Genomic DNA, 25,204 nt, shown 5'->3' with positions numbered 1-25,204 from the left:
GTAATTTGTTTTCAGCAGCAAAATTTTTAAAAAGTACAAGTCTGTCATATGAATAAGTCAGTTTAGCTTTCAGCAAATGGTATCTAGTGGGACAATAAATTCTGGGTGTAAGAAAGCACTTTAATACATTTTCCAATCACTTATTTTCTACAGATACAGTGAAACATAAAAGGCATAGTGTTTTCTTGCTTCTCAGTAGTCTCCCTATGAGAAACAATGGAAGATGCTTAAATAATTTGTAAACTTGAGGCTTTGACTTTTGTTAATGTAAGACTTTATTTTCACTGAATATCATTTTGTGCAGCAAATAAATTCCTGCCTGCCTGCAAGAGCAAAGGACATCTTCAAACAAGGACAAAATGACAACGCCCTTCCAAAACGTTCGAGTTTTTTAAATTTAAATTTTATCTTTATAAATTAAGTAAAACATTCATATGGTACTCTAGATTTATTGTAATGAACAAAAGTATATCCAAGCTGTAAGTCTCTTGAAACATTTATGAAGAGTCTGGAGACTGGGTTCTAAACTGAGTTCTGCATTAGGAAATAAAAACGCTTGTTGACTTTTACGCACTGCGAAACTTTTCTCATCTACCAACAAGATGATTGGATGAGATCAGCTCTAAGGCATTTCTGAGCTCTTGTTCCTATGAGAGTCCTTTACAAAGCTTTTAAATTCAGCAACTAATGCATGACTATAGAAACAGGCACTCTCTAGTTTTTCATAATTAAACTAAAAATGATAATAATAGCATGCTATTCATTTTTAAATTTCTGTATTGTAAAATGTTTTTATTGTATAATTATACAATATTAGTTAAAACATTATATTTAGATGTTCTATTGATTTTTAATATTATAGGCAACATATCTCTGCAGATTAGGAAATAACCTAAGTAGAATAATAAATTATCTTTTCCATTTTCAAAAGCTACATTACAAAACTGGGCTATAAAACTTTTGATAGATACTCCTTGTTAATGAATTACTAAAAGTAAACCATAATAATCCATCAAAGATTAAACTGTAAAATTATTTATGTTCTAAAACAAACCATAAGATTTTTCATTTCTCTTGGTTTTATTAAGTATATAAAGACAAAGCAACAGAACTAGAGACAGACAACTGGAGGAAAAAAGAAGAGAGAGTATGAAACCAGTAAAAAATATTTTTTATTAGAGCTTGAAAATTTTCATTTAATTGCTCTGAAAAGGGAAAAAATTTGGAAGTGATGCCTGAAACAAACACGATAAGGAATTTCCATTACATCAATCAATACCTGCAGATCTTGTACCTTCCTCACTGCAGTAAGGCATGTGTGCTGCATTCTTCTCTTGCATTTAAAGTCTACAAAAGGCCAGGCGCAGTGGCTCGCGCCTGTAATCCCAACACTTTTGAGAGGCTGAGTTGGGCACATAACTTGAGGTCAGGAGTTTGAGACCAGCCTGGCCGACATGGTGAAACCCCATCTCCAATAAAAACACAAAAATTATCCAGGCGTGATGGCGGGCGCCTGTAATCCCAGCTACTCGGGAAGCTGAAGCATGAGAATCACTTGAACCCAGGAGACTGAGGTTAGGGTCAGCTGAGATCTGGCCACTGCACTCCAGCCTGGGAAACAGAGCAAGACTCTGTCTCAAAAAAATAAATAAATAAATAAAAATAATATAAAGTCTACAGAAGTGCTCATGAGGGCAGAACATTTTTTAAATGAACCAAAAAATGGCTTGATTAAAAATCTTCGGCCGGGCGCGGTGGCTCAAGCCTGTAATCCCAGCACTTTGGGAGGCCGAGACGGGCGGATCACGAGGCCAGGAGATCGAGACCATCCTGGCTAACACGGTGAAATCCCGTCTCTACTAAAAAATACAAAAAACTAGCCGGGCGCGGTGGCGGCGCCTGTAGTCCCAGCTACTCGGGAGGCTGAGGCAGGAGAATGGCGTGAACCCGGGAGGCGGAGGTTGCAGTGAGCTGAGATCATGCCACTGTACTCGGTCCTGGATGACAGAGTGAGACTCCATCTCAGGAAAAAAAAAAAAAAAAACAAAACAAAAAAAAAAAACAAAACTTCGCAAACAGCTCTGAAAATGCTCACCAAATAAAATATTCACACATTTTTATATGTAACTCAGAAGGTATAGTTTCAAAGAGCATATGCTATACCTCCAAAGTGGTTATTAATAATTTTTAAAGACTACTTCAGAAATACTTTTGAAAACAACTGTTTAAACTTCCCATGTTGTAACTTTAATAGCATTAAATCAGAATCTAGTCCAAAGGAAACAGATCTTAATAAGCCAGAGGGTTCAAGTGACTTGCCTGGGTCTAACGTTTGTGTGTTCTTTCCACACCACCACAGGTGGAATTTAGAAATCATCAAAACAAAATAAATTAACACGTTTAAGTGTTTTATCACCAAATCTAGTAGTAGGAAACTTTTCATTACTGATAAAATGTAGTCATGGGAATTTACTAACTATGCATATATAAAGGTTGCCAAGTTAACGGCTTATCTTACTGCATAAGCCACCAAAAAAACTAAACTAAAATTTAGTATAAAAGAATATGAGCTACTCCTCTCCCTGAGACTGTTCATCACTATACCATCCTTTTATAACCCCTCTCTTCCTTTTTCTCAAAACAATGAAACAGTAAGAATTATTTTATAAGTAAAATACAGGAATACTGGTGGGGCTGGGGATGGGGAAGGGAAGAGGATGAATGGAAACCTGATTTATCCAAAAATTACCCTTAAAGCAACATTTTAGTTAACATGAACTTGACTACAGTTTACCTCCTTTTATTGTGCTTCACTTTACTGTACTACTCAGATACTGCACTTTTTATAAATTGAAGGTTTGTGGCAACCCTGCATCAAGCAAGCCTATCAGTGCCATTTTTCTAAAAGCATGTGCCACTCCATGTCTCTGTGTCACATTTGGTAACTCCTGCATTATCTCACACGTATTCATTATCATTCTGTCTGTCATGGTGATCTGTGATCAGTGTTCTCTGATGTTAGTACTGTAACTGTTTTGGGGCACCACAAACCAGGCTCATATGACAGAGGGAACTTAATTGATAAATGTGTGTGTGACTGCTCCACCAACCAGCATTCTCTCTCCCTATTCCCTGAGATATAACAATATTGAAAGTAGGCCAATTCATAACCCTACAATGGCCTCTAAGTGCTCAAGTGAAAGCAAGAGTTTCAAGTCTCTCACTTCCAATCAAAAGCTAGAAATAAGCTTAGTAAGGAAGCCATGTCTAACGACCTGACAGCCTAAAGTCAGGCCTTCTTGTGGCAAACTATTAGCCCAGTTATGAATGCAAAGGAAAAATTCTTGATGGAAATCAAGTTACTCCAGTGAACACATGAATAATAACAAACTGAAACAGCCTTATTGCTGATACGGAGAAAGTATGAGTGATCTAAACTGAAGACAAACCAGCCACAACATTCCCTTAAGCCAAAACCTAACCCAGTGTAAAGCCCTAACTCTCTTCAATGCTATGAAGGCTTAGAGAAGCGAGGAAGCTGCAGAAGAAAAGGCTGTAGTTAGAGGACGGTTCATAAGGTTTACAAAAGAAGCTATTTCCAGAACATAAAAATGCAAGGTGAAGCAAGTACTTATGCAGAAGCTGCCGCAAATTATCCAGAAGATCTAGCTATTATAAGATCACTGATGAAAGTGGCTACACTCAATGACACATTTTCAATGAAGACAAACAGCTGGGAAGAAGATGCCATCTAGGACTTTCATAGCTAGAGAGGAGAAGTCAATACCTGGCTTCAAAGCTTCAAGGCCAGGCTGACTCTGTTGTTAGGAGCTAATGTAGCTGGTGATTTTCAGTGGAAGCCAATGCTCACTTACCATTCTGAAAATCCTAGGGCCCTTAAGAATTATGATAAATCTATTCTGCCTGTGTTCTATCAATAGAACAACAGAGCCTAGATGACAGCACATCTGTTTACAGCACATGGTTTAGTGAATAATTTAAGACCACTGTTGAAACCCGATCCTCAGAAAAAAAGATTTCTTTCAGAACATTACTGCTCATGGACAATGCACCTGCTCACTCAAGAGTTCTGGTGGAGACACAAAAGGAGATGAATGTTTTCATGACTGCTAACACAATATCCATTCCGCAGTCCATGGATCAAGGAGTAATTTCATCTTGCAAGTCTTATTATTTCAGAAATAAACTTTGTACATTTATAGCTGCCATGGATACTGATTCTCTAATGGATCTTGGCAAAGTAAACGGAAAACCTTCTGGAAAGGATTCATCATTCTAGATGGCATTAAGAACACTGATGATTCATGGGAGGAGGTCAAAATATCAACATTAACAGGAATCTAAAAGAAGATGATTCCAACCAGCACGAATGACTTCAAGGAGTTCAAGACTTTGGTGGAGGATGTCACTGCAAGTGTGGTGGAAGTAGCGGGAGAACTAGAATTAGAAGTGGAGGTTGGGCATGGTGGCTCATGCCTATAATCCCAGCACTATGGAAGGCCAAGGTGGGAGGATCTCTTGAGGACAGAAGTTCAAAACCAGCCTGGTCAACATAGTGAGACTCCCTCTCTACAAAATACAATTAAAAAGTTAGCTGGGCATGGTGGCATGCACCTATAGTCCCAGCTATGGGGGAGACTGTGGAAGGAGGATTGTTTGAGCTCAGAAGTTTGAAGCTGTAGTGAGCCATGATTGTGCCACTGCATTCCAGCCTGGGTGACAGAGTAAGACCCTGATTAAAAAAAAAAAAAAAAAGTAGAGCCTTAAGGAATTGCTACACTCTTAAGATAAAACAAACAGATGAAGAGTTGCTTCTTATAGATAAGCAAAGAAAGTGATTTTTTTGAGATGGAATCTACTCCTGGTGAAGATGCTGTGAATACTGTTGAAATAACAACTAAAGATTTAGTACAGTGTATAAACTTGGTTGATAAACCAGTAGCAGGGTTTGAGAGGACTGACTGTTTTGAGAGAAGTTCTACTGTGGACAAAATACCCAAAGCATCCCATGATAAAGAGAAATCTTTCACAAAAGTCAATCGATCCAGCAAGTTCACTACCTTATTTTAAGAAACTGCCACAGCTACCTGAGCCTTCCAACAACCACCACTAGAATCGGTCAGCAGCTATCAAGAGGGAGATAAAGACCTCCCACCAGCAAAAAGATTATGACTTGCTGAGGGCTCAGATGATGAGTAGCATTTTTTACCAATGAAGTATTTTAAAATTAAGATGTGTACTTTTTTAGACATAGTACTATTGTACTCTCAACAGACTACAGTGTAATGCAAACATAAGGTTTATATGTACTGAAAATCCAAAAACTCATCTGTCTTTATTGCAATATTTGCTTTTTGCAGTGGTGTGGAACCAAACTTGGAATATCTCTGAGATATGCCTATATTTCCTTGATTCCTAATGTGAGTATGATACATGTGAAAAATTGTGAAAAATGAATCTAATAAATAAGCAATTCAAACTATGTAGATAATAAATCTCAAAACCATGTATACTGATACATTCTTTGATATATCCTATGACAAAACACAGCTTAACAAAGAATATGTAATGCGCACACACGCTAAATACCTTTCATCTTGCAGATATATTCAGCTCTCTACATAAGAAATACCCTCGGAAAACATTTATGCATATTTTAAAATGAGAACTTTCCTGCTTTACACAGCAGCATTTTATAATAAAATACTGATGCAATTGTTTCAGGATTCAAAAATATTTATTTCATTACAACCCTGTTTTTCCCCCCGAAAAAAAGAGTTGAAGAATAATTTTCTTGTTAGAATGTTAAGCAGGAAAAAAAACCTGACAAACCCAACAAACAAAAACATAAACTACCCAACTGTTTTATCAATGCTTTAATACAAATTTTGCAAAGGAGGAAGGGCTCCACAAAATATACGACCTGTGTAAGTCAGAGAAGGTGCAAACTTTCAACCCAATTAACTCAGGGTCTGTTTCAGTTTTGAAAAGATCATAAGCTTAAAAAAAACAAATCTACGCTGGCTGAATTTTTACAAAGCAGGAATGAAATACTGGAGAGAGACATCTCCTTGAACCAAAACAAGCTGAAGAAGACTATTGTCCCAAATATTGCATAAGGCCATCGTGGGATTTATTTGCTGTCCCTCCAAAAACTGCAGGAGCTTCCGATTATCTACCCGCACTTGCACCATGCTCTCCAGGTCTCTGTGTGGAGGCACACCAGCCGACTCCGGAGGGTTTCCAAGATTTTTAAAGTAACTTTTAATGGACACCACCTCCGTCTCCATACTCAGGGTCATACTGCCCCTGAGGTTTGCTTCCACCAGCACGTGATCGCCCACGTTCGCCATCCTCTCCACGATGCTCCTCAGCGTCCTCCAGCGCGGCAGGTGGATGCTCGCGTCGGCGGCGCGCAGGCTGGGCGGCGGGCAGTCTCGCCACGCTCTCCGGGGAAGCACCTGCACGGGCAGATCGTGCACCACGCTGCGAGCGCGGCCCAGGGGCGAGGCCAGCGCCACCGCCACCGTGAGGCAGGGGCGGCGCCTGTGGGTCAGCTGCAGCTTCAGGGAGGACGCGCCCGCCGCGCTTCTCGCCGCCCTGGACAGGTGCTCCGCCGTCAGCTCCAGGTGGATCTCATCGAGCTCTTCCGAGACACCTTCCATGTGAAACTGCTGGAAGGCTCCCCGCCGCACCTCGCACCACAGCCCGGCCTCGCACCACAGCCCGGCCTCGCACCACAGCCCGGCCTCACGGAGGCCGCGGAAGCCCGCGGGGCCGAAGCACAGGCTGTCAGGGCGCACGCGGAGCACGCAGACCTTCGCCAGCCTGGCGACGGTGCCGCTGACGTGGATGAACAGCTCTAGACGGCCCTTGCCGGTGATCTTGGCGAGAAACTTCATGACGCCACAGCAAAGGCAACTCGGGGCCTCTGAGGGGAATGCCGCGTGCCACAAGTCCTTCCGGTCCGCTGGGGTCCCCGGCGCTGCCCTCCCCGCCCTCCCTCCGGGCCCCAGCGGGGCAGGCACTCGGGTTCCGGGCTCTGTTCTGGCTTCCGCAGCCCCAGGCCTGGAGCCGACGCCGGGCGGGCGCGCCAACGCCGTTCTCACCTGCCCGCCAGCCCTCTCACAAAACGCTTCCGTTTCCGCTCCGGTTATGAGAAGAGCAGGCATTCCACTGCTGACACTCCTCAGTATTCTCGCCACTATGAAGACAAAGTCATCACTCAGATAAATTAACCACTTTTAATCTCTATGGCATACACACTGATACCATCTTCATCAATCGTACATGAAGATATAGTTCCACGGGTCGTACGAAATTATAGCATACTAGGCACACATTTTACAACCTCATCTTCACACATTAAATATGTAACAGGCATCTCTCCATGTTGGTGAAACAAATCTACATCATTTTCATGGCTGCTCAGTTTTCCAATGTATAGAGTTAGAATACAAGTGGCATTGAGATGATTTCCAATTTTTTGCTATTATGAACACAATGAATATTTTTGTACAAAATAGTTTTGCCCATTTACTCAAGTATTTCCTTGCGTTAAATTCCGAAGTGAAGTGCTGGTCAATGAATGCACTTTTAAAATCCTAATAAATATTTTCAAACTGGTCTGCAGAAAGCTGCGTGAACACTCTAGCCCACCAGCAACACTGGGTATTAGCAATCTGTTTCATCTGTGGCACTCTGGCAGGCAAAAAAAAAAAAAAAAAAAAATTCAACTTGCACTGTGTGTGAATTCCATTTTATGGCCTTCGCATCTTTTTATTGAGTTTATTTTTCTTGATTTCAAGATATCTAGCAAGAACATTAACCCTCTGTCCATTACATGTACTGTAAATATCTTCCCCAGTTTATCATGTGACTTTTCACACTGTTTTTGGTACTCTTTGCTCTTGGGAAATATTGAATCTTTTTTTATGTCAAACCTATTGACCTTTTCTCTACTACTTCTAGGGTCATGCTTTCAAAGTCCTGTTTCTGGTACTTTAATGTTATCTGTTTTTATGACTTAGTTGTTTGACTCAGTTGAAATCTTGCAGTACCGAATACCTAGCTGATACACACAATTCACTAAACAATCCACTTCTCCACTAATCTGAAATGTCAATTTTATTTTAGACAAAAAATTCTCATTTTTGTCTCAATGTTTCCTGGCCCTCTCTATATTTTCTCCCACTGCCCTATCTTGCACCTGTACCAGTGATTTAATTTCCATATTATATTTCAATATCGAATAGGACAATCTTTCAGAACTTCTCTCATTCTCTCACAGATATTGCTCCAGAGGAACTCTAAAATATTTTGTCAGAGTCTAAAAATAATCTTCCTGGAATTTTGCTGGGAATTATCACCACCCTGACATAGTACATACTTACACTTCTTTGTTTGCTGTCTAGCTCTAACCACAATAATGTAACTTAGAGGAGTTCTTATTTGTTCCGTATACCACTGGACAGCCAGCATTTAGAACAGTATCTGCCATGCAACTGGTATTCAACACAAATTTTTACATGAATGTATGAAATGTATAAATTGCAAGGTAATTTCAGGATATTTTGTATATATAAAAAAAAAATATATATATATATTTTTTTTTTTGAGACAAAGTCTGACTCTCATCACCCAGGCTAGAGTGCAATGACGCGATCTCAGCTCACTGCAACCTCTGCCTCCCGCCTCGGCCTCCTGAGTAGCTGGGATTACAGGTGCCTGCCACCATGCCCAGCTAATTTTTGTATTTTTAGTAAAGATGAGGTTTTACCATGCTGGCCAGGCTGGTCTCCAACTCCTGATCTCAAGTGATCTGCCCGCCTTGGCCTCTCAAAGTGCTGGGATTACAGATGTGAGCCACCGCGCCTAGCCAGGATATTTAAAATATTTACATTAAATCCTCCCACTTATTCAAACCATTTTTTGACTGTCAATGAATTATTCAGTTCTGTTCTTGGGGAGTTCACATAATATATAGTATCTTGAAGTCAGTCAAGTCACTGAGCTCTCCTGAAATAATTTTTCAACTGATCTTTTATGTTTCTTATGTAGAAAATCTTACTGTCTTCATGTACTATAATTATGGTTTTTACTCTTCAAGGTTTATGTCATTTATTTAACTGACATTGTGTTTGATGTAGTTTTCAAAACACTGGTGAATAACAGTGGTACTAGCATCTCTGTCTTATTTGTAACTAATGAGGAATCCTCTAGAGCAGTGTTTCCCAAATTGTCATTAGTGCCCCCAAGAGTCTTTTTAGGTTTTTTCCCTAATTGCCCTTCATGAAATTTTATTAATAATACCATTAATATAATATATATCTGTATTATATACTATATGTATATCTTTACTTTATGTCAAGATTTATTTTGTCCCCTCAAGAATTATTCCTTCTGTTGATAATCCATGCTTTAACATTTCACCATTAACATGATGTTTGCTATTAATACTTTATTATGCAAACAAAATATTTAGTCTTAATTTCTTGGGGTTCTACTTTTAAAATTAGGAATGGATATTAAATTTTATCAAATAGTTTTTCATCATCCTTCAAGATAATTTTTCACCTAATATAGCAAATTAAAGTAATAGATTTCCAATTACTGAATTACTGTATAATCTAGGAATAAACAGTACTTGGTTCCATGTTCCAGTCCTTTAAACACTCCTGGATTTGATTTACTAACATTTTACTTAGGAGTTCTACATCTTTAATTGTACTTGTAATTGGTCTAGAATTATCTTCTCTTGTACTATTAATTTGCTTTTGGTATCCAGACATATTCAACATTTCAATATTATTGGGCTGTTCTATATCCACAGCAGCTATGTTTCACTTACAGAAAGAATGTGAAGTTTCCCATACTTGTCACCTTATAGTAGCTTAAATAGTATAGGAATAATCTGTTCCTTGTAGGTTTCCTATAAGTAGCTTCTAAAACCATCTATTTCTAGTGCCTTGCTGGGTATGAGTATTTGGGAATTTCTTTCATGCTTCTATGTCCGTATGTCTTAAGACAATTTTACTGTATTTTGAGAAAGTCAGAAATGTCATTTTGATTTTCAAATTTAATATGCTTTTATATGTAAAAATCTATTTTCTCAGAGTTAGATGTGCCAATCAATGACTGTTTTACTAATTTTTATAGTCTTTGATGTAAGTTGTCAATTCTATTTTCTTTTTTCAGAAGAACCATGATCAAATTCATCACTTTCCACTTCAGTATTAACTCCTTTTTGCATTTTGCTATTTCCTTCCTACCTTTCTGGACTGAACACTTAGTCCATTTGTTTTCATTCTCTTTGCTTAATAACATTTAGAGCCACTATTTTTCCTACCTGTAGCTTTGATCATATAGCATTATTAAATAAAATTATGAAAAGCCACTGATTTGAACTGAGTTGCTGCATTACACCCAACAGAGCAACTCAAAATGGAGTCACTCATGCTAGGTTTCCAAATCACAAACCAAAATCTAAACTGTTTACCTGTAATATCTGACCTTGCAGGAAATCTTGAGGAATGCACTCAAGTTTCTTTTGTCGAATCTCTTTATTTACTTATTTAGTGAGCTTCCCTGATGCACATTTTAGATCAAGAGTCAGGAAACGGATTTAGGGGGACAGATCATTGTGTCAACAGGAGGCAGGACTAGATCGCAGGCCCAGACAGAGCAGCATGGGAAGGCTTGCATTGTGAATTTTAGCCCCAGATTCACTGCAAGAACAATACCAGTAATCTCAGACCCTCTGAAGGAAGTAAACTGCTCTTGCAGGACCCAGAAGACAATCCAAATACTGTGACTGCCCCAGCTGTGGAAGTGGGAAAGGGGGAACTTCCTCTCCCAAACACACACTCCCACTGAAGACGCTGAAGGTCTGTTTGCAGGAGAAGTTTCCGACTTTACCTGGAGCTGAGTCAATGTGGAGAGGCGAGTGAAATACAGTGGTAGAGGAAGCAGCAGAAAGGCCCTGGGAGCTCACTGTGTCCCCTTGCAGGTCATTCCTGCCTGGCACCACAGGGATTCATCTGGAAGGTGGCCTGAGGAGCAGGGGGTGCAACTCCACAGGGAGAAGGAAATCTCTAACTGAACTTTGTAACAATTTGAAGGGAGTGAGAAGCCTCCTGGCCAGAACTTGGGAGAGGACGCAAATCCGGTGTGCAGACTCCACAGGCAGGGAGAGAACTCAGCCTTTTTAGTTCACAGCTGGGAGGCAGGTAGCCTGGGGCAGATTTTTAAGCCTATCTTGCCACTCAGGGCTGTTGTGGGGGGCACGGTGGTTGTGAGACCAGCCCTTCAGTTATGCGTGGGAGCTGGGTGAGGTCTGTGACTGCAGGCTTTCCCCCACTTCACTGACAAACTGCATGACTCAGCAGAGACAGCCATAATGCCAGGTACACAACTCCACCCCCATCCCCCAAGACTCACCCATCCCCATTCCCCAATCCCCCACCCCTCCCACCTCCCACCCCCCCACCCCCACCCCCCACCACCCCCCGCCGCCACCTGATTGTCCTTCCCTACCCAACCTGGTAGCCGAAGACAAAGGACACACAACACACAATCTTGGGAGTTCTAGGGCCCCACCCACCGCCTGTCCCTCTCCACACTACTACAGCTGATGCTTTCTGGAAAGCACCACCTGGCAGAAGGCCAACCAGCACAAAAATAGAGCATTAAACCACCAAAGCTAAGGACCCTCCTGCACCTTCTGCCACCTCCACTGGAACAGGCGCTGATATTCACGGCTGAGAGACCATAGATGGTTCACATCACAGGACTCTGTGCAGGCAACCCCCAGTACCAGTGCAGAGCCGGGTAGACTCGCTAGGTGGCTAGACCTGGAAGAGAGACAACAATCATGCAGTTCGGCTCACATGAAGCCACATCCACAGGAAAAGGGGGAGAGAACTACATCAAGGGAACACTTTGTGGGACAAAAGAATCAGAACAACAGCCTTCAGCCCTAGACCTTCCCTCTGACAGAGCCTACCCAAATGACAAGGAATCAGAAAACCAACCCTGGTAATACGACAAAACAAGTCTCTTCAGCATCCCCCCAGAATCGCACTAGTTCACCAGCAATGGATCCAAACCATGAAGAAATCCCTGATTTACCTGAAAAAAAATTCAGGAGGTTAGTTATTAAGCTAATCAAGGAGGGATCAGGGAAAGGCGGAGCGAACGCAAGGAAATCAAATAAATACAAAAAGTGAAGGGAGAAATATTCAAGGAAATAGCTTAAAGAAAAAACAATAAAAAATTCAGGAAACTTTGGACACATTTTTAGAAATGTAAAATGCTCTGGAAAGTCTCAGCAACAGAATCGAACAAGTAGAAGGAAGAAATGCAGAGCTCGAAGGTCTACAAATTAACCAATCGAACAATGACAAAGAAAAAAGAAGAAAATATGAATAAAGTCTCCAAGGAGTCTGGGGTGATGTTAAATGACCAAACCTAATAATCAGTATTCCTGAAGAAGATGACAATTCTAAAAGCTTGGAAAATGTATTTTGGGGGAACAATCATGGAAAACTTCCTCAGTCCTGCTAGAGACTCAGACATCCAAATACAAGAAGCACAAAGAACACCCAGGAAATTCACTGCAAAAAGATCATCACCTAGGCACACTGTCATCGGGTTATACCCAGTTCTGACTAAGGAAAGAGCTAAGACTAAGAGCTGTGAGACAGAAGCACCAGGTAATCTACAAAGGAAAACCTATCAGAGTAACAGCAGATTTCTCAGCAGAAAGCCTACAAGCTAGAAGGGTTTGAGGCCCTATCTTCAGCCCCCTCAAACAGAACAATTATCAACCAAGAATTCTGTATCCACTGAAACTATGCATCATATATGAGGGAAAGATACAGTCTTTCAGACAAACAAATGCTGAGAGAATTTGCCATTACCAAGCTAGTACTACAAGAACTGCTAAAAGGAGCTCTAACTCTTGAAACAAATTCTGGAAACACAACAAAACAGAACCTCTTTAAAGCATAAATCACACAGGACCTATAACAAAAATGCACGTTACAAAGCAAAAACAAACAAACAAAAAACAACAAAAAAACAAAGTACACAGGCAACAGCATGATCAATGCAACAGTACCTCACATTTCAATACTAACATTGAGTGTAAATGGCCTAAATGCTCCACTTAAAAGATACAGAACCACAGAATGGATAAGAACTCACCAACCAATGATCTGCTGCCTTCAGGAGACTCAGCTAACACATAAGGACTCACATAAAGTAAAGGGGTGGAAAAAGGCATTTCATGCAAATGGACACCAAAAGCCAGCAGGGGTAGCTATTCTTATATCAGACAAAACAAACTTTAAAGCAACAGCAGTTAAAAGAAAGGGGAAATTACGTAATGGTAAAAGGCCTTATTCAACAGGAAAATATCACAATCCTAAACATATATGCACCTAAAACTGGAGTTCCCAAATTTATAAAACAATTACTAATAGACCTAAGCAATGAGACAGACAGAAACACAATTAATAGTAGGGACTTCAATACTCCACTGACAGCACTAGACTGGTCATCAAGACAGAAAGTCAACAGAAACAATGGATTTAAATGATACCTTGGAACAAATGGACTTAACAGATATATACAAAACACTTCATCCAACAACTGCAAAATATGTATTCTATTCAGCAGCACACGGAACCTTCTCCATGACAGACTATATGATAGGCCATAAAATGAGCCTCAATAAATTTAAGAAAATTGAAATTATATCAAGCACTCTCTCAGACCACAGTGGAATAAAACTGGAAATCAACTCCAAATGGAATCTTCAAAACCATGCAAATACATGGAAATTAAATAACCTGCTCCTGAATGAGCATTGGGTCAAAAACAAAATCAAGATGGGAATTAAAAAATTCTTCGAACTTAATGACAATAATGAAACAACCTATCAAAACCTCTGGGATACAGCAAAGGTGGCGCTATGAGGAAAATTCACAGTTCCAACCACCTGTATCAAAAGTCGGAAAAAGCACAAACAGACGCTCTAAGGCCACACCTCGAGGAACTAGAGAAACAAGAACAATCCAAACCCAAACCCAGCGGAAGAAAGGAAATAACCATGATCAGAGCAGACTTAAATGAAACTGAAAAAACAACAACAAAATACAAAAGATAAATGGAACAAAAAGCCAGTTCTAGGACGCTGAGGCAGGAGAACCGCTTGAAGCCGGGAGGTGGAGGCTGCAGTGAGCCGAGATCATGCCACTGCACTCCAACCTGGGCACCAGAGCAACACTTTGTTTCAAAAAAAACAAAAGCTGGTTCTTTGAAAAGATAAATAAAATTGACAGACCATTAGCATGATTAACCAACAAAAGAAGGCAGAAAATCCAAATGATCTCACTAAGAAATGCAACAGGAGATATTACAACTGACACCACTGAAATATGAAAGATCCCTCAAAGCTACTATGAACACCTTTACACACATAAACTAGAAACCTAGAAGAGACGGATAAATTCCTGGGAAAATACAACCCTCCTAGCTTAAATCAGGAAGAAATAGATACCCTGAACAGACAAATAACAAGCAGCAAGATTGAAATGGTAATTTAAAAATTACCACCAAATAAAAGTCCAGGACCAGAGGGATTCACAGCAGAATTCTACCAAACATTCAAAGAATTGGTACCCATCCTTTTGACACCATTCCACAAGACAGAGAAGGAACCCTCCCTAATTCATTCTATGAAACCAGCATCACCCTAATATCAAAACCAGGAAAGGACATAACCAAAAAAGAAAACTACAGACCGATATCCCTGATGAACATAGATGCTAAAATCCTTAACAAAATACAAGCTAACTGAATCCAACGACATATCAAAAAGATAATCCACCATGATCAAGGGGGTTTCATACCAGGGATGCAGGGGTAGTTTAACATACACAAGTCAATAAATATGACGCACCACATAAAGAGAATTAAAAACAAAAATCACATGATCATCTCAATAGAGACAGAAAAAGCGTATGACAAAATTCAACATCCCTTTATAATTAAAACTCTCAGCAAAATTGGCATACAAACGACATATTTAATGTAATAAAAGACATGTATGACAAACCCACAGCCAACATAATACTGAATGGGGAAAAGTTGAAAGCATTCCCTCTGAGAATGGGAACAAGACAGGGATGCCCACTCTCACCACTCCTCTTCAACATAGTACTGGCAGTCCTAGCCAGAGCAATCAGACAAGAGAAAGAAATAAAGGCATCCAAATCAGTGAAGAGGAAGTCTATCTGTCACTGTTTGCTGAAGATATTATCATTTACCTTGAAAACTCTAAGGACTCCACCAGAAAGCTCCTAAAACTGATAAAAGAATTCAGCAAAGTTTCCAGATACAAAATTAATGTACACAAATCAGTAGCTCTTCTATTCACCAACAGCAACCAAGTGGAGAATCAAATCAAGAACTCAACCCCTTTTACAATAGCTGCAAAAATAAATAAAATACTTAGGAATATGCCAAACCAAAAAGGTATGTCTTTCAGAAGACCTCTACAGAGAAAACTACAAAACCCTGCTGAAAGAAATTGCAGATGACACAAAAAAAATGAAAACACAACCCATGCTCATGGATGAGTAGAATCAATATTGTGAAAATGGCCATACTGTCAAAAGCAATCTACAAATTCCATGCGCTCTCCATCAAAATACCACCATCATTCTTTTTTTTTCTTTCTTTTTCTTTTTTTTTGAGACGGAGTCTTGCTCTGTCGCCCAGGCTGGAGTGCAGTGGCCGGATCTCAGCTCACTGCAAGCTCTGCCTCCCGGGTTTACGCCATTCTCCTGCCTCAGCCTCCCGAGTAGCTGGGACTACAGGTGCCCACCACCGCGCCCGCCTAATTTTTTGTATTTTTTAGTAGAGACGGGGTTTCACCGTGTTAGCCAGGATGGTCTTGATCTCCTGACCTCATGATCCGCCCATCTCGGCCTCCCAAAGTGCTGGGATTACAGGCTTGAGCCACCGCGCCCGGCCTAATACCACCATCATTCTATACAGAATTAGAAAAAACAATTCTAAAATTCATATGGAACCAAAAGAGAGCCCACATAGCCAAAGCAAGACTAAGCAAAAACAACAAATCTGGAGGTACCACACTACCTGATTTCAAACTATCCTATAAGGCCATAGTCACCAAAACAGCGTGGTACTGACACACAGACCAGTGGAACAGAATAGAGAACCCAGAAGTAAAGTCAAATACTTACAGCCAACTGATCCTCGACAAAGCAAACAAAACCATAAAATGGGGAAAGGACACCCATTTCAACAAATGGTGCTAGGATAACTGGCTAGCCACATGTAGGAGAATGAAACTGGATCCTCATCTCTCACCTTATAAAAAAGTCAACTCAAGGTGGGTTAAGGACTTACACCTAAGACCTGAAACCATAAAAATTCTAGAAGATAATGTTGGAAAACCCCTTCTAGACATTGGCTTAGACAAGGATTTCATGACCAAAAATCCAAAAGCAAAGACAGTAGAAACAAAGGTAAATAGCTGGGACCTAATTAAACTAAAGAGCTTTTGCGTGGCAAAAGAAACAGCAGAGTAAAAAGACAACCCACAGAGTGGGAGAACATCTTCACAATCTATACATCTGACAAAGGACTAATATCCAGAATCTACAGTGAACTCAAACAAATCAGTAAGAAAAAAAAACATTCCCATCAAAAAGTGGGCTAAGGACATGAATAAACAACTCTCAAAAGAAGATATACAAATGGCCAACACACATATGAAAAAATGCTCAACATCACTAATGATCAGGGAAATGCAAATCAAAACCACAATGCGATACCATCTTACTCCTACAAGAATGGCCATAATCAAAAAATCAAAGAATCAAAACACAGTAGATGTTGGTCCGGATGCGGTGAACAGGGAACACTTCTACACTACCGGTGGGAATGCAAACTAGTACAGCTGCTCTGGAAAACAGTGTGGAGATTCCTTAAAGAACTAAAAGTAGAACTACCATTTGATTGAGCAATCCCACTACTGGGGATCCACCCAGAGCAAAATAACTCAATACTCAAAAAAGATACCTGCACACACGTTTATAGCAGCACAATTCACAATTGCAAAATCGTGGAAAACCCAAATGCCCATCAATCAATGAGTTGATAAAGAAACTGTGGTATGTATATACGATGGAATACTATGAAGCCATAAAAAGGAATGAATTAACAGCATTTGCAGTGATGTGGATGAGATTGGAGACTATTATTCTAAGAGAAGTAAATCAGGGATGGAAAACCAAACATTGTATGTTCTCACTGATATGTGGGATCTAAGCTATGAGGATGCAAAGGCGTAAGAATGATACAATGGACTTTGGGTACTTGGGGGGAAGAAGGGGAGGGAGGTGAGGGATAAAAGACTACAGGATATGGTGCAGTGTATACTGCTTGGGTGATGGGTGCACCAAAATCTCACAAATCACCACTAGAGAACTTACTCATGTAACCAAATACTACCTATATCCCAATAACTTACAGAAAATACAAATAAAAATAAGAGTCAAGAAATTATAGTCATCAAGAGAAATCTAGTCTGCTACCTATTCTTGTGAATAAAGTTTTATCAGAACACAGCCACATTCATTTGATTCCAAGTCATTAAGGCTGCTTTCTCACTAAAAGAGTACACCTGAGCAATAGCAACTGAGACCTCATGGCCAAAAACTACTACATTGCCCTTCACAAAAAGAGTGTGCCAATTCGTTAGGTGATGGTAAGTCAGCATCCTTTCTCCCAATAACATTCTCACATGAAACATTTTCAGCTGTAACTCCTTAATTTTCAGATGTAGAAGACACTTCTCTTGTTTCCAGCACTGGTATTTTCCTCATATTGACTGGAATATATCAGAAACTAGGAGGAAAAGTCAAAGCCACTGGAAAATACGTAAAGCCATCTTCACCATGGGAGTCATACTGATGCAAAACTGAGCAAATGATTCAAATGTTACTTATGTTTACAACAGGAACTTCAAAAACTGTTCAGCATCACTTCCAGAAAATTTAGGTCTATTAAATTATTATTTAGAATTGGGAAACTTGGTGCTTTGCTGTTTTGTTTTGGCACTTTACAACTTTTTTTTCTGAGCAGTTTTATTAAGTTTACAGAAAAATTAAATTGAAATTAGAGTTTCCATCTACCCCCTTGCTACCAGTCCCTCCTGTTTCCTCTGTTATTAACATCTTGCATTAGTGTGGCTGCTGTTATATAACTGATGAGCCAATACTGATGCACCATTAACTAAGTTCCACAGTTCACACTGGGGCTCTTTGTGTTGTACATTTTATGAGTTTTGACAAATGTATAACTTATAATTGCATGTATCCAATATTACAGTATCATACCGAATACTTTCACTGCCTTAAAAGTCCCATTTTCCCTCTTCTCTTAGCATAGCAATTATGTTAAAAAAAAAAAACAAAAAAAAACATTTTTTCAGTGGCTATCTTAGAGTTTGCAATATGCATTTATAACTACACCAAGTTCACTCTCAAATAACACTTTCCCCATTCATGGATAGTGGAAGTACCTTGTAACAGTATCCCCACTTTCTTCTTCTCATCCCTTACAACACTGGTGTCATTCATTTTAATTATCTATAAGCTATAATCACCATACGTTTTGTTGCTGTTATTCTTCAGAACTGTTGTCTGTCAGATCAATTAAGAAAAACTATTTTACCTTCATTCATCTACAATGCTCCTCCTTTCTTCGTGTAGATCTGAGTTTCTAATCTACATCATTATCGTTTTGTTGTTTTTTGATGAATATCTTTTAGTGTTTCTTACAAGGACGGTTCACTGGTAACAAAGTTCCTCAACTTTTGTTTATCGGAGAAAGTATTTCTCATTTGCTTCTGAAGGATAATTTCATTTGTATACAGAATTTGATGGTGATAAGTGTGACGACTGGAAGAAGACGTACCCAGACAGCTGAGCTGGTAAAGCATTATTTCTCAGTGTGTCTGTGAGGGTGTTTGGGGAAGTAACTGGCATTTGAATCAGTGGACTGAGTAAGAAAGCTCTGTTCTCACCCATTGTGAGCAGGCACCCCAAAGCCGGTTGAGGGTCTTGATCGAAAAGGCAGAGAAAAGGCAAATTCTCTCTTTTCTGGAACTGGGACACCCATCTTTTCCTGCTCTTGAATCACCAGAATGCCACGGTCTTCTGAGCTTTGGATTCCCAGGCTTATACCAGTGACCCCCCACCCCTCAGGTTCTGAGGCCTTTGACCTCACACTGACAGACACACTGTAGGCTCCCCTGGTTCTGAGGCCTTCAAACTTAGGCTTGCCAACACCTGTCATGGGACTTCTCAGCCTCCACAGTCATGTAAGACAGTTCCCCTAATAAATTCCCATCCATCCATCCATCCATCCATCCATCCATCCATCCATGCATGCATCCATCCATCCATCCATCCATCCATCCATCCATCCATCCATCCGTGCATCCATCCATCCATCCATCCGTATCCTGTTGATTCTGTTTCTCTGGAAAGCCCTAATACACTGGGTTTTTTTCTTTCAGCACTTTATTTCACTTCACTCTATTCTTCCTTGCATGGTTTCTGAAGGGACATCTCATATGACTCTTATCTGTGCTCCCCTATAGTAAGTTGCTTCTTTCAAGAGTTTCTATTGGTTTTTAATTTTCTGCAATTGGAACAGGATATGCTTGAGTGTAGATTTTTGGTATTTGTCTTGCTCCATGTTCTCTGACCTCCCAGGATCTATGGATAGCTGTCTATTATAATTTTGGAAAATTTTCAGGCATTAATGCTTTAAATCATTCCCAGGAAGAGACTCAGCCATGCTGTGCTTCCATCATGTCTCCCCTACAGTCCCCTCATTGTTTCCCACGCTCTCTTCTGGGTGACGCATGATTTCTCCCTCTGTTGGCCTCCAGCATTCCAGAACTTAATTCCTCTGCCCTACCTTTTCAGGTGAAAGAAGTGCTCTTCTCATTGCCTGCAGAGCCCTGTGCTCACTGCTGAAATCTGCATTCTGCTGTCATCCTCAGCATCGGGTCTCTCAACACCTATCCCATCTGCTCCTTAGCCAACTAACTTTCACCATCCACTCATTCAGTCATCACTTTCTGTAGGAAGCTACACCTTCCCTCACCTCACTCCCCACCAACCTAACCTCCCTCAGCCCCAGGCTGGATTAATCGCACCCCCTCTATACTAATCTCTACCATTCAACCAGTAAAAGTAGAGAAACAGTGGTCTCTTGGGATCTACGAGTAATCGGTCCTGGGACATTCTGTGGTTACCAAAATCTGGGGATTCTCAGGTTCCCTACATAAAATTGCATAGTATTTGCATATAACCCATGCGCATCCACCAGCATACTCTAGATTACTAATCATCTCTAGATTACTTATAATACATAATACAATGTAAACTGTTATCAAACTGTACTGTTTTTGTTATTTTTTATTGCTGCATTGTTTTTCCTGAATATTTTCCATCTGTGGTTGGTTGAATCTGTCCATGCAGAACCCATGGATATGGAGAGCTGACTGTATTTCTTTATTACCTACGTGGTGCGAGGCACATGAAGGGGCTGAATAAATGCTTAGGAATGAACCTCTAACTGGTATGTCTGCTCCTCAAGGACAAGTGTTACCACCTACAACTGTCTGCATCCCGCACCTGGCTGATCTCCCGCACCTGTCTGCATCCCGCATCTGGCTGATCTCCTGCACCTGTCTGCATCCCGCACCTGGCTGATCTCCCGCACCTGTCTGCATCCCGCACCTGGCTGATCTCCCACACCTGTCTGCATCCCGCACCTGGCTGATCTCCCGCACCTGTCTGCATCCCGCACCTGGCTGATCTCCTGCACCATGTCCTTGAACTCCATGGAGCTCAGATTCTTCCTGCTCCATGTGAAATGCAGCAAGCACAGCTTGAACTCCCCACACTCCAGCTACATGCCAGATCTTTCCAGCCAACCTGAAACACAGGTGTCTGTGGAGGAAGATAAGGAACCTCCTGTGGTCCCCTGCCAGCCCTGAACGTTGCTAGAGGCAATGGCTGAGGTTATACATTCTGGCAAATTCTGCTGGTCCTAACCAAAGCTGCCCAGTATGAAGGGAGTCTCCTTTGGAGGACACACCCTAGGAACAGCTGATTCTGTCTGGGGTTCCACCACTGCTGCTAGTGCTGTGGGTGGAGGGGGAGGCCACAAGGCCATGCTGGAGGCTGTGCTGGGCCAGTCTTCATCTCAAGGGGAGGCAGAGGACTGGCAGGCACTTTGACTGTTCTGCTGGTCTTTCAACCTGACTCCTGATCCTCCTCAAGCCACTGACTTTCTGTTACAGGAAGAGCAGGCTCGCTGCTTTGGGCTGGAGAGACCCTAGGCTCTACCCGGAAGGATGGAGAAGGACTGCAACAGCTGGCGGGATCGGCTAAGGAAAGGACTTCACCGTGATGGTGTGGCCCTCCAGCTGACGTGTCCGGTAGCCCATTAACGAGTCCAGAATTTCCCTGACATGTAGCCCAAGGACAGCATTAACTCAGTGTGCCAGGGGTCCTTGGAGTCAGGGAGTGGCTGGACGTAGTTTCAGTTCCTCTTCATAGCCCACATTTATCTGTGGGTCCCTCATGATTTCCTCTGAAGTGCCTCTCTTACTGGGGTTTGGGAGCAGGAATTTCTTTAGGTGTTCATATTCCACAGACATGTAAAGGGAATGTGGTATATACCTGCTTTGGAAGCTCTGCAATAGTTCTGTCCATTGTAAGACAGAAACCTGATGACCACCGACCACTGCATAGAGAGTGACTCCCAGGCCACCCACATCCACCGCAGAGCCATCGTACTTCTGCGTATGTTGCCTACAAGAGTTTCAGGACAGTGTAAGAAGCACTGACACAGAAGTTATCTACCCTGTTGCCAAAGGTGAGCTCGTTGCTAAAGCCAAAGTCTGTAAACGTGAAGTTCGGTTCAGCGTCCACACAAGCAGGTTCTTTGGCTGTATGTCCCTGTGCAGGATCCCCGTCTGGGGGCAGTACTATCTGTTGGATTCTGCCTTGGGCCAAAAACTTAGGCAGAGCCAGGGACTCAAACAGGTGCTTGGCATTTTACAATAATGACTCCTACTGAGGTCATAGCAAGAAATGGACCAATCACAGCTGAGGATAATCCACTGTGGTTTTCTCATTTTTGGTCTGAAGAACTTTTTTTTTAATTAAAAAAAAAAAAAAAAGGCAGGGAGGAGGACTTCAAAGGGCTTTCTGTTCACACAGGTGACAGTGATCAATACTTTTCAATGTGGCAAATTAAATCCATAGAATGCTTCCCTCCAGTCTGAAAATCTGTAATTTTGACTTTTAAAAACTCATAGTGTCCACACTGAAAATATTCCTTTATCTTTAATCTCTGAATGATTGGTCTCAAAATGATGCCACAACTTGCATCACATAAGAAAATGTTCTGTTGCATAAGACACAATAAGGTAACTATTAACATCTATAGAGCTGAGGGTAAGACACATTTTCATTTCTTATTTAGAGTTTTGCCAAGTCTCTGGAATAAATTCCTCTTTTCCATGAGCCAGGGAACTTGCTATGTCCATTGGGGTATCTTTAAATGTAGAAGTTGCAACTGTAGGTCAAGAAAGTAAGTCTTTTTCAGCCAGGCACAGTGGTGCACACCTGTAGTCCCAGCTACTTAGGAGGCTGAGGCAGAAGGACCACCTGAGCCCAGGAGTTCAAGACCAGCCTAGGTAACATCATGAGACTCCATCTCAAAAAAAAAAAAAAAAAATTAAGCCTGGGCACGGTGGCTCATGCCTGTAATCCCAACACGTTGTGAGGCCAAGACAGGCAGATCACTTGAGGTCAGGAGTTAGAGACCAGTCTGGCCAACATGGCGAAATCCCGTCTCTACTAAAAGTGCAAAAACTAGCCAGGCATGGTGATGCACTCCTGTAGTCCCAGCTACTCGGGAGGCTGAGGCAGGAGGATCACTTGAACCTGGGAGGTGGAGGTTGCAGTGAGCCGAGTCTGGGTGACAGAGTGAGACTGTCTCAAAACAACAACAACAACAACAACAAACTGTATTTGTTTTTTAAGACACCAAGTCATTACGTTCCACATCCATATCATTCAGCATCAATGGGGGGTGTAGGTGCTAGGCACGGTGCCAGGTGCCAGGACCTGAGGGGAAGGAACCAGAAGCCACTTCATTTATTCCTTCTCTAAAACTCATCCTTGAATTTTTCAGATTCAAGTATTTGACCTATATCATTTTGCTTCTCTCTAAAGAACAACTTTTAACATTTTAACTTCTTTTAATAGTTAAGGCAAATCTAATGGCAATAAATCCTCTCAATTTTGTCTGGAAAAATGTTTATTTCCCCTTCATGTTTGAAGGATAATTTCACTGGATGAGGAATTCTATGTAGGTGGGTCTCTTTTCCTTACTTGCTTGCATGGTTGCTGAAAAAAAGTCTGATGTAATTTCCATTCTTGTCTCTCTTCATGTAAGGTGTCCATTTCATCCCTAACCCCAGCTTCCCACAGTATCCTTCAGTATTTTGTTTTTTATTTTTCTACAGTTTGAATACAATATGCTAAGTGTAGATTTTTTCTTTTCTTTTCTTTTCTTTTTTTTTTTTTTTTTTGGTACTTTCCTGCCTACTGTTCTCTGAATTTTCCAGATCTGGGAATATCATTAATTACGAAAAACTCTCAGCCATTATTATGGCAAATATTTCTTCTGTTCTTTTCTTCCTTCCCCTTCTTGGTTCCCACTACACATATGTTATACTTTGTGTAACTGCACCACAATTCTTGGATGTTCCATTCCATTTTCTTCAACCTTTTTTCTCTATTATAGTTTCTGAAGACTCTACTGACATTTCTTCCAGTTCACTGATTCTTTCCTCAGCCATGTCCGGTCTACTGATGTGCCCATCAAAGGCACCTTCTCTTCTGTGAGTTATTTCTACCATTTCTTTTCTATTCCTTCTTCAAGTCTCCATCTCTCTATTCACATTACTGATCTGTTGCATGTTACCCACTTTTCCCATCAGGGCCCTCCGCACGTAATCACAGCTGTTTTAAATTACCGGTTCGATCATCCTAACGTCCTCACCACACCTCAATCTGGTTCTAATGCTCGCTCTGTTTCTTCCAAATGGGGTTGTTGTCTTTAGTTTTTGCCTTGTCATTTTTTGTTCAAAGCTGGATATGCTGTATTGGTTAAAGCAACTCAATACTGGTCTCCCACAGAAATTTTCATCCCAACTAAGAAGTTGGGATGCTCTGTATCTGCCTGTTGTCTCTCTTATTTGGGGGACAGTAGTTTACCCTGTGACCTCAATTTTCTGATAGATATAAGAAAAGTGGCTGATTTTCAGTTTGTTTAGCTTTTTCCTTATTGTGAGGATTAGAGTGGTGACCTCCAAGCTCCTTACGTCTCAGACCAGAAACTGCAAGAGTTTTGTTTTCAGTATTTATATAAGTAAGTTGCATTCTTATAAAATTAAAGTACATTTTACAATTCACTAAGAGCTTTAGTGTATGTGATTTAAATGATAAGGTAAATTTCATTAAGTTTGTAGACTCTGTTTTAAAATTCACGTAGGGCGCAGTGGCTCACCCCTGTAATCCCAGCACTTTGGGAGGCCAAGGCGGGCAGATCACTTGAGGTCAGTAGTTTAAGACCAGCCTGGCCAACATGGTGAAAACCATCTGTACTAAAAATACAAAAAAAATTAGCCGGGCATGGTGGCGGGCGCCTGTGATACCAGCTACTCAGGAGGCTGAGGTAGGAGAATCACTTGAATCTGGGAGGCAGAGTGCATGCAGTGAGGCAAGATTGCATCACTGCACTCCAGCCTGGGTGACAAAAGTGAGACTCCGTCTCAAAAAAAATTCACATTTATCAAAGAAAAAAGATAACAATACAATTGTCTTTTATTTGCACTGGTTAGTGTTCCATTAAATTAGTGCCACTGAAGCCTCAACAGTATTTGGCTCAAAAGTTAAGCTGTGAAACTGCAGCAGTCATATTTTATTTATTCAGAAATATAAAGTGCACTTTTTAAACTATCTGGAAATAGAAAAGATCTCTATTTCTT

General features: G+C 40.9%; 2 protein-coding genes across 13 annotated transcripts in view; both read right to left on the bottom strand.

Annotated features, from left to right (window-relative positions):
* The window catches only part of EXOC2 (exocyst complex component 2), a 209,956-nt gene that overhangs the window by 167,329 nt on the left and 17,423 nt on the right, over positions 1-25,204 (bottom strand). For 2 of the 9 annotated variants that reach the window (XM_077998626.1, XM_077998624.1), the window contains exon 1: positions 11,741-11,877. The gene's annotated coding sequence lies outside the window, so the exon portion shown is untranslated. 9 annotated transcript variants of the gene reach the window in all.
* The window catches only part of HUS1B (HUS1 checkpoint clamp component B), a 36,883-nt gene continuing 17,423 nt past the window's right edge, over positions 5,745-25,204 (bottom strand). For 3 of the 4 annotated variants that reach the window (XM_078001022.1, XM_078001023.1, XM_078001024.1), the window contains one exon: positions 5,745-7,225. In XM_078001022.1, coding sequence (XP_077857148.1) covers positions 6,054-7,193 — 1,140 coding nt within the window. In that variant the 5' untranslated portion in view covers positions 7,194-7,225 and the 3' untranslated portion in view covers positions 5,745-6,053. Of the gene's footprint in view, positions 7,226-11,740; positions 11,874-25,204 lie in introns of those variants that run through there. The other variant, XM_078001025.1, reaches the window with a different exon arrangement.

Source organism: Macaca mulatta, chromosome 4 (genome assembly GCF_049350105.2).
Source record: "Macaca mulatta isolate MMU2019108-1 chromosome 4, T2T-MMU8v2.0, whole genome shotgun sequence".
In the NCBI taxonomy this organism is placed as follows: Eukaryota; Metazoa; Chordata; class Mammalia; order Primates; family Cercopithecidae; genus Macaca; species Macaca mulatta.
The sequence above is the reverse complement of the archived record's forward strand: the minus strand, read 5'-3'. Positions and strand labels throughout refer to the sequence as shown.